The sequence below is a fragment of the Bactrocera oleae genome, chromosome 4 (assembly GCF_042242935.1).
Source record: "Bactrocera oleae isolate idBacOlea1 chromosome 4, idBacOlea1, whole genome shotgun sequence".
NCBI lineage: Eukaryota > Metazoa > Arthropoda > Insecta > Diptera > Tephritidae > Bactrocera > Bactrocera oleae.
Window position 1 is genome coordinate 45,122,996 of NC_091538.1, and position 13,999 is coordinate 45,136,994.

Genomic DNA, 13,999 nt, shown 5'->3' on the forward strand with positions numbered 1-13,999 from the left:
TATTTTTAAAACAATTTTTAGATTTGGAAAATAATAATAATATTATTAAAATGTGTATGAAAATTCACGGTGTTAATGAACAACAATAACTTTATTGCGATTGCAAACGGTACAACAAGAACCATAGCAAAGTACAACAAACACAACAAGGTACAGCATGAACGCACACGATTACACAAAATGGTTGCATTGTATGGTTAGAGAGGAAGAGGGAGGAGCTTGCTCACGTAACGCACGCTTTGCGCACATAAATCTTTGAGCTGCTGTGTGAAGGTAAATGAGCGAAAAAACGCTGCAATAAACAACAACTACAAACAATGAACCTAAAATGAAAAAAGCGAACAGTCGAAGGGGAATCACAAAAACAAAAAAAAAAACTATTAAGTATATAACCTCGAAAATAAAGTGGCATCATCAGAAGTTACAAATTAAATGTTTACTCAACCCTCACGAGTGGCCTTGTAGCTATTGCTGAAATTACAATGTAAGACACACAACGGAAAGGTTGGTTCATTAGCCATAGTTTGTGGGTTTTATTGCACCTTTAACTCTGCTAGTGCCACTACAACACACCAGCACTACAAATAACCGTTATATGAGTCTACAGATTTAACAGGAGTGAAACGGTGGCCATAAAGCGGTGCAGGTGAGTGTTGTTAGGTGAGGTAAACATTGTTTGGCTACACAAGGGGGAAAATGTAATCAGCATATACGCACTTAAATAAGCAAATAACCGAGTAATTTTACGTACACACACTGCGATACACATACACAGGCACAACCGTGTATAGATCTATATATAATATAACAAGTAAATCTGCACATCAGCAAATATTTTCTTTTTATAGCTAGCAATTTCTTTTCGCGTGCTATCAATTGCCCGGCAGCAGAGTTTTTACGATACGAAAATAAATAAACTTCCTATAATTCGCGGTGCATGTGTGGGTTAGAGGCAAAAGAAAGCAGAGAAATAATAAATATAATTTTACACAAGAAAACTAAAATAACTCGGCAGCATAAATGGCATTGATCAGCTTACACTCACACATACACACACATATAAGTTGCTTTAGTACAGGTTACAAAGGAGCAGCGGAAAGCGGAGTAACGGTGAATTTAAAGCAGCGCGATTGCGCTATAATAAAGTTTCTCAACGAAATAAGAAAATCAAAGTAGGTTATCGATAGCATAATGAGCGCTGCAATCTATAGAATTTATGGCGCTATGGGGTAAAATAATGCGCCAAATGAAAAGCAAACGTCAGTGGTTGCTAAACACAATTTCCAGCATTGATATTCGCTCCGTAATGGCATACATACCTAGCAACATGTATGCATTTAACGGTTCAGAAGAGGGTTCTGGCTAATTTGTTGCTTTCACTTACCTGCAGTTAAGCGTCTTATTGCCAGCGTGTTATAGCCGCGCATTTGTAGCGCAGTAATTACAGCGTGCAAAGAGAGAGGGGAGCGAAAGTTTAACGGTGCTTATGTAGGACGAGCGAGGAGGTACACAAATGGCTCTGGGTCAAATAGCATCAAAGCAAATCGTGTTCAACAAATTTTTGACTCAGAAGTATAAAAAGTTGTAAAGATTCAAGGATATTAAAAATAATTCTACACATAAAGAAGTTGGAGAGTTTAAAGCGGTGCAGTGATTTAGCTTTATGCATAGAAAAAAATTAAGCTGTTTTTAAATTCGCCCTTTGACTCTTTCAAAAGGATGTGGAAAATTTTAATTTTTTCAGTTCACTTTTTTATATAATATATTCATTAATAGTCGGGTCTCTCAACATCAAAAATGTGGAACAGAGTAAACACATTTATATACCTATATTAACGTTTTGCTTTGTATATGCCGACTCGTCGTTCCCAATCGATTAACATTAAAAATTATTATTTTAACATTGTTGTTGTTGCTTCAAGCATCTCTGTATGGCAAGCAGTGCACTCTCAAAGGTGATTCCTGTGATTCCTAACGAGGCTCTGTCGACCGAGAACATAGCCGGTATATCCTTCTACCCGCTTAAAAGAAATTTTGTTGCTTCCAGTTATCCATCTTAAACTAAATTAAATAGTTGTAAAATTTATATTCAAGATAGTCTTTAGAATGTTTTTTTCAGGGATATAATAAATATTAAATTCAAGTACTTCTTCCCACCAGAAAAAATTATTATAGTGGTTCTTATATTCTTTGTTTTATTGGTCCATATTTTCTAATAACGGTGGAGCTAGCCCTATGGAGAATGTTGAGTACTATAGACAACTTAATCGAAACTTTGTGGTTCCTTACGTCATCACCAATCAAAGATTCCAGAGAGATGAACAATAAGGCTTACACTGATTATGCCTTACGAATATTTGATGGCATTTTTCCTTTGAATAGCTTAATGTTTGTATAGTCTTTAAAGAGATTAATAATTTAACGTGCGCTGGGTTTAATATTTTTGTTAAAACTTTTTCATGAGCCAGTAAGTGTACGCTCGTTTAGTGGAGCCATTAGAGGTCATTTCAATGAAGGCATATAGATATGTCTATACATTTATAATAACTCTATAACGTAGCTTCATACTAATAGTTTATTGAAGAGATGTTCATATTGGCGTGAATAAAAAAATAAGCGCTGGCAAAATTTTGTTCCATGCTGATATTTTCTTATTAATATTTAAGTACATTAGGTTCCTTAAAATTGTTTTTCAATTCTCACCTTTTTAAATGTTTTTAATTTATATTAAAAGGAAAATCGCAAATTTTTAAATGCGATTTTTCCACATTTCAAAATTTAGTAATTTTTAATTGGTTCAAACTACTCTTCTTGTTGAGATAATCATAAATTGCTTTAGAATTTAGAATAATTGCTTATAGAGTCAACTCATAGGCTCAACTTTTAATATACCAAATTTTTTTTTGTAAAATATGGTGTATGGTTATTAAACGACTCCTTAAAGTTTCAAAATAGATCTCATGTTGGGTAAAAATTTTTTTACTTCTAAAATATTTGTGAGCACCCTAATGTGTATTTATAAATAAGAAAATAGCTAACGAATTATTAATTAGCAGGAAGGAATTATAAATTCATAACAATAAATATTCAGCGGACGCGGTTAGGCTCAAGGCATGTTAATGTAATGGTTTTATACTCTCGCAACATGTTGCACAGAGCATAATAGTTTTGTTCGCCTAACGATTGTTTGCACCACCTTAAACTAATTGAGATAGATATGCAGTTATGAATACATAAATGATCAAGGTGACGTGGCGAGTTGAAATCCCCGATGAATCTATACGTTCATCCGTCTGTCCATCGGTCTGTCCGTGCAAGCGATAACTTGAGTAAGAATTGCTATATATTGATGCAAATTGATGAAAAAATGGGTAAAATCTGGTCAATACTTTCCTTAGCCTAAATGCACATAATATAAATAATTTTAAGCTTCCGATCGGTCGATATGCAAGAAATCTCCGAGCTCCGCAATAATCTCTTTATCATAATAGTGGATCTTCTTGCCTGTGATTGTAAATAATAAATGAAATACTTCCTACTTTTAATTAAAATATATACGAAAATCCCGTATATTTCTTTACCTTGCGAGAGTATAAAATGTTCGGTTACACCCGAACTCAGAGCTTCGTTACTTGTTAGTTTTAAATTTTTGAATTATGGAAATATTATTTTTCAATTAAAAGTACGTGGGTTTAAGTAATTCGTTCAATAGTGCTTAAAGTATACTCACACTTACCTACCTCTATAAGTAATTTACTTAAGTGTTTTTCAATCGATATTGTTAGCTGGTCACGTTGTAAACAAGTCATATAAATAAATTATCACAGTAAAATAATCAAAAAGGAGAAAACCAGTTAATTATTCATTTTAAAATTGCGGAAATTTTATGATTACAGTAAGTAAGCTTTGTCGAAAAGTTAGAATACAAATGTTAAAGTAGATATTACCGTAAACGGGCGAGGGTCTACCCTGAGTTAAACAACTTCATATTGCGCGACGTGATACAACAACACAACTAATTAAATTTTCTTATCGATGCTAAAATATCCTTCACAGATAAAAAAAATTTTCCATTCCAAGTACTTGATTCTAATCGTTCAGCTTGAGTGGTAGCTATGTGTCACAGTAGTGTGATCTGAAATATTTCGACGGAGATTGTAGGGATGTATTGGATCCATGAAGAACCTTGTCAATAGAAAATTTTATAATATGGGAACTCGAGTTTGATCGTTTTGTATGACAGCTATATGGTTTAGTCGTCCGATATCGGCGGTTCCGACAAATGAGCAGCTTCTTGCAGAGAAAAGGTTGTGAGCAATATTCCACATGGATAACTGAAAAAATGAGCAACTAAATCGACTAAACTCGTCAGTTCCTTCTGAGTGTTACAAACTTCTTTGCTAACTTAATATACCCTATTAGGGGTATAAATATATCACCAGGTGTTAAGTTCAGATATTTTATAAAATTTTAGTATTTTGACACTCAAATAAAAAAAAAGCAAACGATATGCTTTGCTGGGTCAGTTCGCTGCTGTAAGAGGATGTGAAAAATAAATTTGCGAAAGCATTCAACAGCTTCCGTTTGTGCTCATTGAAGCCATCTTCTCCGTCCGCTATTCAAAAAGCATACGCGAAAACACGAATTTTTTTAAGCAATATTCAAATTGCAAAAAAGCGTTTATTTGTATGTGTGTATGCGTGTGGTAAAAATCAGTATTGGTGACTACTTTGCAACATCTTGCTCATTTTCTTATGCTTTTGCATTATATTTTATACACATTTTTTATATCTTTTATTTATTTGAGCTTTTCTTGTCGTTTTATTTCGCTTCATATTTGACCTAAATACTTAAGAATTTTTACTTGTACTTTTTAAACTTCTTATACATTTAACTGTACATTTGCTTACCACCTGTTCTTCCTTAATAGTCATTTGGAGAACTTGCAATATCTTGTAAAATGTATCTGTTATCATGTATTTACATATTTAACAATAACATAATGGCATTTCGTTGTTTATTTTAATTGTTTTATGTTTCCGCCCCAAAGAGGAAAAAAAAAAATATAGCGAACGGAAGTTAAAAGGTATTGAAATTCAAGTTCTACAGGGTTTGTTTTTCACATGACATGTTTTTTTTATCAAAAACTAGTTTTTAGAAATACCCTCCTTTTTGTTCAGTTTGCTTGAAATTTTGTAATTCCAATTGAATCACGGCTGTGATGTTGCAGAAGTGTGGAGTTTGTGGAGTTTTCTTTATCACAAATAATTATTTGAGTGGCACAAAACATTCAGTGAAAGTTACGAAACCATAGAAAACGTGCCTCATCCGAGTCATCCGTCCACCTATATACTGGTTAACGACGATAACATCGAAAAAGTTAAGGAAATATAGCAACTTAACAATCATTGTATTGGCATCAGAGAGATCGACTCAACACATTTTGGTTAATGTTTTGGGTATGCAGCCTGTTGATTGTAGACTCGTATCAAAATACCTTCGATTAGAGGTTGACAATGCTTGACAACGTAGCTGCTGTCCCTGTAGCTGCTTCATCAAATGCATCACTGCTGGTGACTAGACTTGGATTAATGAATATGATGTCGAAACTTTTCAACAATACATTGTAACAAATTCCGTTTCAAAACTTGAAAAAATAATTACCGAAACCGAAAAAATCAAAATTCGCTGAAAGCACTGATGGCCTTTTATACTTAAATACGCTAAAGTGTATTTTTTTCATATTCAGGTAAAATTTAATAAGATGATAGAGGTCCCGTTACAATCAATTTTTAATGCAAGATACATATGTTTTTCAGGTTTCCCTCTGAAATATCAATTGTACAACAAAAGCGTTAAATGCTTGCAAGCGGGTGGCGTCAAATATCATACAGTTCAATTTTTATGAGCGAATCAAATCAAGAATTTGGCCGGTTAATAGACTAGGTGTAACTGTTTTTGTGGAGAAGCGTCGAGGCAATGACCGATACCAATAAACCAGCTATGCTGACTTCATTAAGTTTACTATGTGTTGTACTAAAGCAGCTTATAAAGGGTGTTTTTTTAGATGTATAGAAACATGATCTTGTGGCATTACATTTTAAATATGATTTCTGGCATATGATGGCCACGGCTGGCTCGGATGTCGTCCAATATGGACGTCCAATTTACGATGACTATTTCCAACATTTGTGGCCGTATATCGGCAATAACACGGCTAATTTTGTCTTCCAAATGGTTAAGCGTTTGTGGTTTATGCGCATAGATCAATGACTTTACATAACCCTACAGAAAGTAGTCTAGCGGTGTTAAATCAGTCAGTAGTCTAGCGGTTCAATTCAGGAATGAAAAAGTCAGTAATCATGGCTCTATACAGAGCACCATTGACTGTAATATTCTGACCATCATCGTTTTTGAAGAAGTACGGACCAATGATTCCACCAGCCCATAAAGCGCACCAAACGGTCAGTTTTTCTGGATGTAACGGTGTTTCAACATACACTTGAGGATTAGCTTCACTCCAAATGCGACAGTTTTGTTCGTTGACGTAGCCATTCAACCAGAAGTGCGTTTGATCGCTAAACAAAATTCGCTTATGAAAATCTGGACAGGTATTCCGCACAGATCCATTATTTTTGAAATAAAATTGCACTATTTTCAAGCGTTGTTCAGGCGTGAGTCTATTCATGATGAATTGCCAAACCAAACTGAGAATAAATCACTTGACAGCTGTTAAATCGCTCGACATCATGAACAGTAATGCTAACTTAAAGTTCTATACCTCGAAAAAAACACCCATTATGACAATTTTTACAATTATTAACGATAATCTTCCAACTACCAGAATCTGTACAAGGTGTGAGAAGAGAATGCTTATTTCTCAAAAGAGCGACGCTTCGTTGATAATTGCTTGCAAAACATAACTTCCTAAGGTCACTTAACTCAAAGTAAAAGTTGATTAAAACCTAAAGAAGAAAAATACAAAATAAGTTTAACCCGAGGTGTTTAATTCGCTGTAGCAACCAGCTGAGTGCACAACAACTTTACAACTAATGCCACAGGGTTCCATAACAAAGCAGAGCTAAACTCCACGCGCTGATAGATTAACACAAATATTGGTTTAATGCTAACCCGCAGAGCCGCGGGAGAGTAAACATGAAAGGAGCATGAAAGCTGGAATGAGCAGGATTAAAAGTATATATTTTGTGGAATATGTATATTTTTGTATTATTGTATAACACATATGTATGTACATACGAACTTACATGACTTTCGTCCGACCGCTTTGGTTTGAAAGGTAAAACGTGGGTACATGAGAGAGCAGCACCTTTAGCTTTTATTAGTGAACTCATTTAGCACAATACCATTTTGACTCAGAAACATTAAAACCAATATGAAGAGAAGTCAACATCAGATAACGCAAATTTCATTGCAGCGTGAAGGAAATAGAAAGCAACGACCACAATTGAATTAGATGTAAGAGAATAGGAAAATAAATAATAAATTTGTATGAAAATATTTTATTTGGTAGCTGACGTAATGGTATATAGGTGGTGGGGAGAAGAAGAAACAGTAGTTTGTAGGACAGGAAAATTGAGAACCGGTTTGTAAGGACTTTAGGTTCGAATGTTAATATGTATATCTGTTTTTGCTTCACGTGCTTGTATGTTTCCTTCCCACATATTTGGGTCTTTAGTAGAGTAGCTTATGCTAACTTTTGCAGATAAGACGAATATAAATGTTGAACGGTCCACTAACTGGGACATGACTGATAATAAGCCAAGAACTGAAACTATCTTTTACAAAACAGAACATGACTTTATCAAAAGTCCAACAGAGTGCTACTGAAGTCCTCAAGAATAGTAAATAACCTCACGAAGCTTGAACGTAAACATGAACTTGAACCTAAAAAAATGAACTTTAAGACAAGGGCTCCATTTACGTTTTTAAAACTTAAAGAAAGTGTTGGAATTTTTGCCTCACACTAGCTTTAACCACTCTATAAAGCTTGATAACATAATTTACACACATTGTATATAGTGGACTGTTAGCAGTGGGGGTCACCAACTGGCTTGGTGTGATTTCTCACTCTGACTTTAGCGCATTTGATGACGAATCACTGTTTATTGGACCAAGCATATTATCGCAACTTAGAGTGTAAACATTGTGGACTTCATAACTGGAATCGAAATAATCATTTTAGCCCACTTGTGATGGACTCAAGGCACGATAACGATAATTAGCTACCATGAAGAGTTTTGGTATCGATAATTGTACATGAAAAACTATTTAGGCATCAGAAAGAACAGTCTATAGCTGTAACCTCCATCTTGAAGATTGAACTCATTACCTAATCTTCTCAAAATGAACTAAACTTATGATGTGACCTTAAAACAGATAGTGTTAGATAGAGTAATTGAAGAACCAGAGAATTTGGTCTTCAATTAGGCGATTGTTTTGAAAGTAACAAGTCGCAATTCAGTTTCTGCTTAGTTTGCCAGATGTGGGATACGTTTTTAACCTCCTTTCAACCAATCACTTTTGAGTAAAATATTTTGAGCAAAGTTTTTTCTTACAGGTTTCGAAATATTCGCTTTCTATATATCTATTTTTATTCCGGAAGAATATATATCTATTCATATTCTTTGTTAATCAGCAAGCAGCTTCATATCATTTTGGTAATTTTCGAGTTAATTCTTTGCCCCCGATCCTTTTTCGCAACACTCATTTCAAACGAATTTCCCTGGTATTGGTAAGCAGACATCACATGCCGTTATTATTTCTGTATACACTTGGCTTATCTTTGTTCATCATTTCACTTATTATTTGTATACACACATATGTTACAAGTCATTCGGCAGCAAATAACAATTTGGCTTCCGTCTCAAGTGCGCAATCGAGCGCAGCGATGACCAGCATTTTTAACTTGCCAATCAGCTTTTCTACTCAAACTTCCTTTCCGGCATAACAGTAGCGCAGCTAATGACATTTGCGGGGCTCCACATTGAACAGAAGATATTAGCATACATATATAATTATATATAGTATATATATATTTACATATTTTTGTGGGTATATGTGTTTGTTTCTAATTTGTTTCCTCCATATAACGGTCACTGCATTTGTATTTGAAATTAAGAGTGACTGACCGTTGTATTCTTGCAGAGCTTCTGTTTATTTTGTTTAAAAAAAATCTGCTGCAACTTAGTAAGCAGCAATAACATGTATCTTTACTTAAGCACTTTTATTAAAAATTCTATTTTGTTTGCGTTTTATGGCCGGTTAAGGGCCGTTGCTGCTATTATGTGCACTCAAAAACAACGACATATTTCGCGGCGGGATAATAATTGCTTAGCTGCAAATTGCTGTTGGCTATGAACAATATCGCACTGCTGCTGTTGAGGCAAAGGAATTAGCAGTCAGCGCCAGTCGGACAAAGAGTGGCATCGCTGCTGTCGACAAACAATTATATTCTCCAGTTAATTGCTGCTAAGAGACCAACAAAACGTATGCACACACATGTACTCATACATATAAACTATATATAAATATATGTACATATATATATGGAAATATTAGAAGCAAGCTCAATACAAAGACAGCTGTGTTTATGTGATATGTATGTGTGTGTGTGTGCGCAGTTCTCAGCTCCCTTGCATTTATTTCTAAAATATCGCATATATAATTTCGGTTATCGTTGTTGTCGTCGCTTTATTTGCTAGCTACAAGAAAACAGCAGCCAACACTTGTCGTTTGCTCCTTATTCACATTTCAAGTGGCAAAAGTTAAATGTCAAAGCGACGGGCCAGCACAAAGCAAGTGTTTCATTATTCCACACACACACACTCATACATATATATCGCGCAATAGCAATTGGGTGGACGTTCGCTATAGCAACGTGACAGCATCAAGGAGCATTTGTAGGCAGCTTACAAAATCGTCTCGAATTTTAATTTTTCGTACGCGTTCATTGTTTATAGTCGACATAAAAGAAGAAAAAAAAAACTATAAGAAGTATGGAAAAGTTTAAAACGAAATTGTAGAAACGCCAAACGGTGGACCATTTTGTAGAAGCCGCACTTAATGCCTTCATTGCTTGAGAAAATCGCTCGGCAGCTCTTATCCCACGTCCAAATTGAGCACGTTGAAATGCGGCACGCAGACACATTTCAAATTACAAGCAAGTTGGAGGCTGAAAACAACTTTCGCGTGCAACTCATTAATGCAAACCCTTTTCACGCTTTTAACAGCTCGCATTTAAATGCTTTATAATGGAGAAAGGTGCGTTCTTTAAAGCGGCAAAGTTCGCCGCACTTTCATTTGCTGACTTATGTCTGTGTAAGAAAGTTTCTTCTTCAAAGTAAGAGTTTAAATTACACTAGGCAACAAGTTGAGAATTTTTGTTTTAAGACAAACCAGATCCATTTGAAATAATATCATTTGAAATAAGTAGCAAAAAGTCTAGATTTTGTTTGTAAATGCTTTTAGCTTTTTGTAGTCTAGTCCAATTACTAGCCCTCTTATGACATAATTGTGTTGTTACAAATTGTCAGGGTAAATCTAAAGAATTACAATAATATGTTCAGGCTTTTATATAGTAAGCTTGATCCCATTCTACTTGGTTTTTTGTAATGCCGCCATAAAATTATATAAAAAAATTTGACGATTTGAACTTGATTTATTCACAATGTATCTCTTTGGTACACTTCTCAAAGGGGCGAAATTATGTCGACATACATTGGAATGACATTTGAAAAATTCCAAATTCTCTGCCCATCTTAGCCCAATTTGCCTGAACAAGAAAATTAACGTTTAATAGCTTTTGAAAATACATTACGCATAGAAGAGCAATAATAACGGCTAACGCGTTCAAATTGCGTGTCCCTCCCAAAAATTGAATCCTGGCTACGAGTCTGCCACTGGGTGCTATGAATTATATAATGTAATTTTAAAAATTATTTAAAACTTTTTTTGAATAAAATAAAATAAAAAACGTGTTTCTGTGACTTGATATATCTAAGAAATTCGGCACGGGTTATTGCCTAAAGCAACGGTGCAATCTCTGAAGAAATTATTTAGATCGAGTCACTATAGCATATAGCTGCCATACACACACCGATCAATATCAAGTTCTTGTAAGGAATGCTTTGTATTTCTGGAGGGTATTATAGTTTCGCAGCTAATATTTTTTGTTACAGATAGTGTGAGCCATTTTTTCGAAGCGGGGCTGTTCAGAACGCTGTAACTCACGTTCTACACAATATTTTAAGCTTAGAATCGATGATGATAATGAACTTAAAGGTCTATCTAATTACTGGTCGTAGAAAAAAATTCTTAAAAATCCCTAAAAAACATATCGTCACATAAGGTGACCCCTGAACAAAGGGTTTTAATATTCCGAAATAATATTCGTCCGAAAATTTAATACTTTCACTCCCTTAATAACATTTCAGATAATATGATAACTATTTTTATAAAAAAAATCAAAAAACTTTAAAACTTTCTAAAAATAATTTTTTAATATATAGCACCTTAGTTTATTCCTTTTGTCTTTATCATAAAAACTTTGTTTATTATTTTTGTACTTATCATAAAAACTTTTCGTTGTTACTTTTAAAATGTAATTTGAATAGGAATCTTAAAATAAAGTTCTTATATTATTTCATAACTTTTTATCTACGAGATATTCTCTAAAGTTCGACGTCAGAGCCACCACATTTTACGCACTTAAAATATAATATTATATCTGTCAAGGATTATGTAAAAGCTTTAAGCTATCACTGCTTCATATCAAAGCAATTAACTTTAAATGAATCCAAAAATAGCTACTCAATCATAGTCAGAACGCAATTATAAATGATAATAGACAGGGTGTATATATATTTGTATATGTACTTAAAGCATATATTATTTCTACATAGGTATTGAAATACTGTCATCATTTTATGTGTTTCGCTGGTATACGTGATCAAGGCAGGCAACAACTGTTGACGTAACTGTCGCAAGCTCATTTGTTGATTACAGTTAATAAAGAGTAACATATTGTAATAAATCATATAGTATACTTTATATATATACAAAAATTAATATAAATTTAAAAGCTTCGTCTATTTACTGTTTTATTTTGGTTTGTTTGCTATTATGTTATGATAGTTTGTTGGTTTTGATGGATTTTAATTCCTGTATATGTAAGGAAAAATCACTTAATATATATGGTATACCATATTTGTATATATATATAGACACGTATATGCAAACATGTGAGAAAGTAAAAGAAATTAATGTATCTGAAATAACTTTAACTTAATCACTTATCGAGGGTTTGAGTGATCTCATATTTACTTACTTATTTCCCTTATTAAATAGAATTAATTCAATTTGGTTGCGGAAATGTTAAAGAAATACGTGACTTCGCCTACATTATTGGCTGCCACGCGTTTGTTGATTTAGTAGTGGCTTTAGAGGATGTATTATATAAACAATTCAATGTAGATAAATCCAATAATGCATGAACGTGGCGTATACGTAACTCGAAGTGTGGTATATTAAGATTAAATCTATTTTTCTATGACGAAAAATCAAATAACTTTTTTACAACTAATCTCACCACATATTTTATGCTTTTGTTCTTATGATTACCTTATTTTGATACATATGCCAATTGTGTTTTTTAATTTTAAGTTAAGCTATCTGCTCCATTTAAGTGAATTTTTCTTCGCATCCCAACTTTATAAATTTTTATACCCAGAACAGGGTATATTAACATGTAGTTTGTAATACCAAAATGAAAAGTCAGAGATCGTTTAAAATATATATATATTACCATCATGACGAGCTTTAGATCCGTCTGTATGCATTAGTTTTTGAGATTTCGATCTGAAATTTTGCACACGTTTCTCCACAAAAGTCTGCTCATTTCTTGGAGCTGCCGATATCGGATTACTATAGGTTAAAGCTGCTATACAAACTATTGATCAAACTCAGGCCCTTATATGAAAAATCTTCTTACTTGACAAATTATCTTCTCAAAACTTTGCATAAATTATAAAACAACGCCATAATCTCCAAACAAGTTATTCAGATCGAACTAGTATATCATATATGTAGCTGACATTCAAACTTAGCGAACCTTAATTTGACTTCGTTCAGATTTAGTTAAAGAATTAACTGCTTTAATAAATGCACTTCTGTAGAATATTATAGCTTCGGTGCAGCGGAAGTTAACGTTTTCTTTTATTTTCATTCGTAATTTTTATTTTTTTTTTTTAATCAATTTCACCTCCCACACTTGAATAAAGTCATTAATTTTTCTAGTTTTTTTGATAGAAATTAAAAAATTCAGAGAATAAAATAAAAAGTGTAGCCATACACCCGAATAGCGCAGCTTAAGTTACCAGCAAGGATTTTGTTTTGATTTAAATAATGCTATTTATTCTATATACTAACATAACATAAGAACACATAAGAAATGTTTTTCCTCAAACCATCATAAATTATTGGCCACACATTGCATATTATTTTTCATTGTAAGCCTGAGGTAACTGTACAACATTTTTCATATAACGCTTAGCAAAACACGCCGTTAAAATTTCATGGAGGTTCGGAACGTGTGGATATAGTATATATGGTATGTATGTGCTTATGCCATATGCATGCGATTAAATAATTTATTGCAATTATAAGTTAAAAACTTGATGTGCGTGTGTGGTAAATGCAGTTAAATAAATAGCGCTAATTTCGCTCGATAATCAATGGCAGTATATGAAAAAGGCGATTTCATATGCGAGGTGAAATTTACATAAATGTCACGTATACGCCCCAACGTTCCACTTTTGTTCACACCTTCATATGTAAAAACCTTCTGCGACAGGATCTCATTATTATAGTGACAAAAAAGGGCAGACACAGTGGTGTTGCAACAAATGAAGTTCATTAGTTGTGTTTATAAAAGTGGGTGTTGAAGGTTTAAAGTATAGTTATATATTTAAAAAATTGCATA

The 13,999-nt window shown here is 33.6% G+C and overlaps 2 protein-coding genes across 5 annotated transcripts in view; both read right to left on the reverse strand.

Annotated features, from left to right (window-relative positions):
- LOC138857061 (uncharacterized) overlaps positions 1–6,688 on the reverse strand; it is a 196,361-nt gene extending 189,673 nt beyond the window's left edge. The window contains exon 1 of the mRNA XM_070108473.1: positions 6,331–6,688. Coding sequence (XP_069964574.1) covers positions 6,331–6,688 — 358 coding nt within the window. The remainder of the gene's footprint in view (positions 1–6,330) is intronic.
- Positions 1–13,999, reverse strand: part of dpr12 (defective proboscis extension response 12) — a 237,419-nt gene that overhangs the window by 85,968 nt on the left and 137,452 nt on the right. The window lies entirely within an intron of this gene.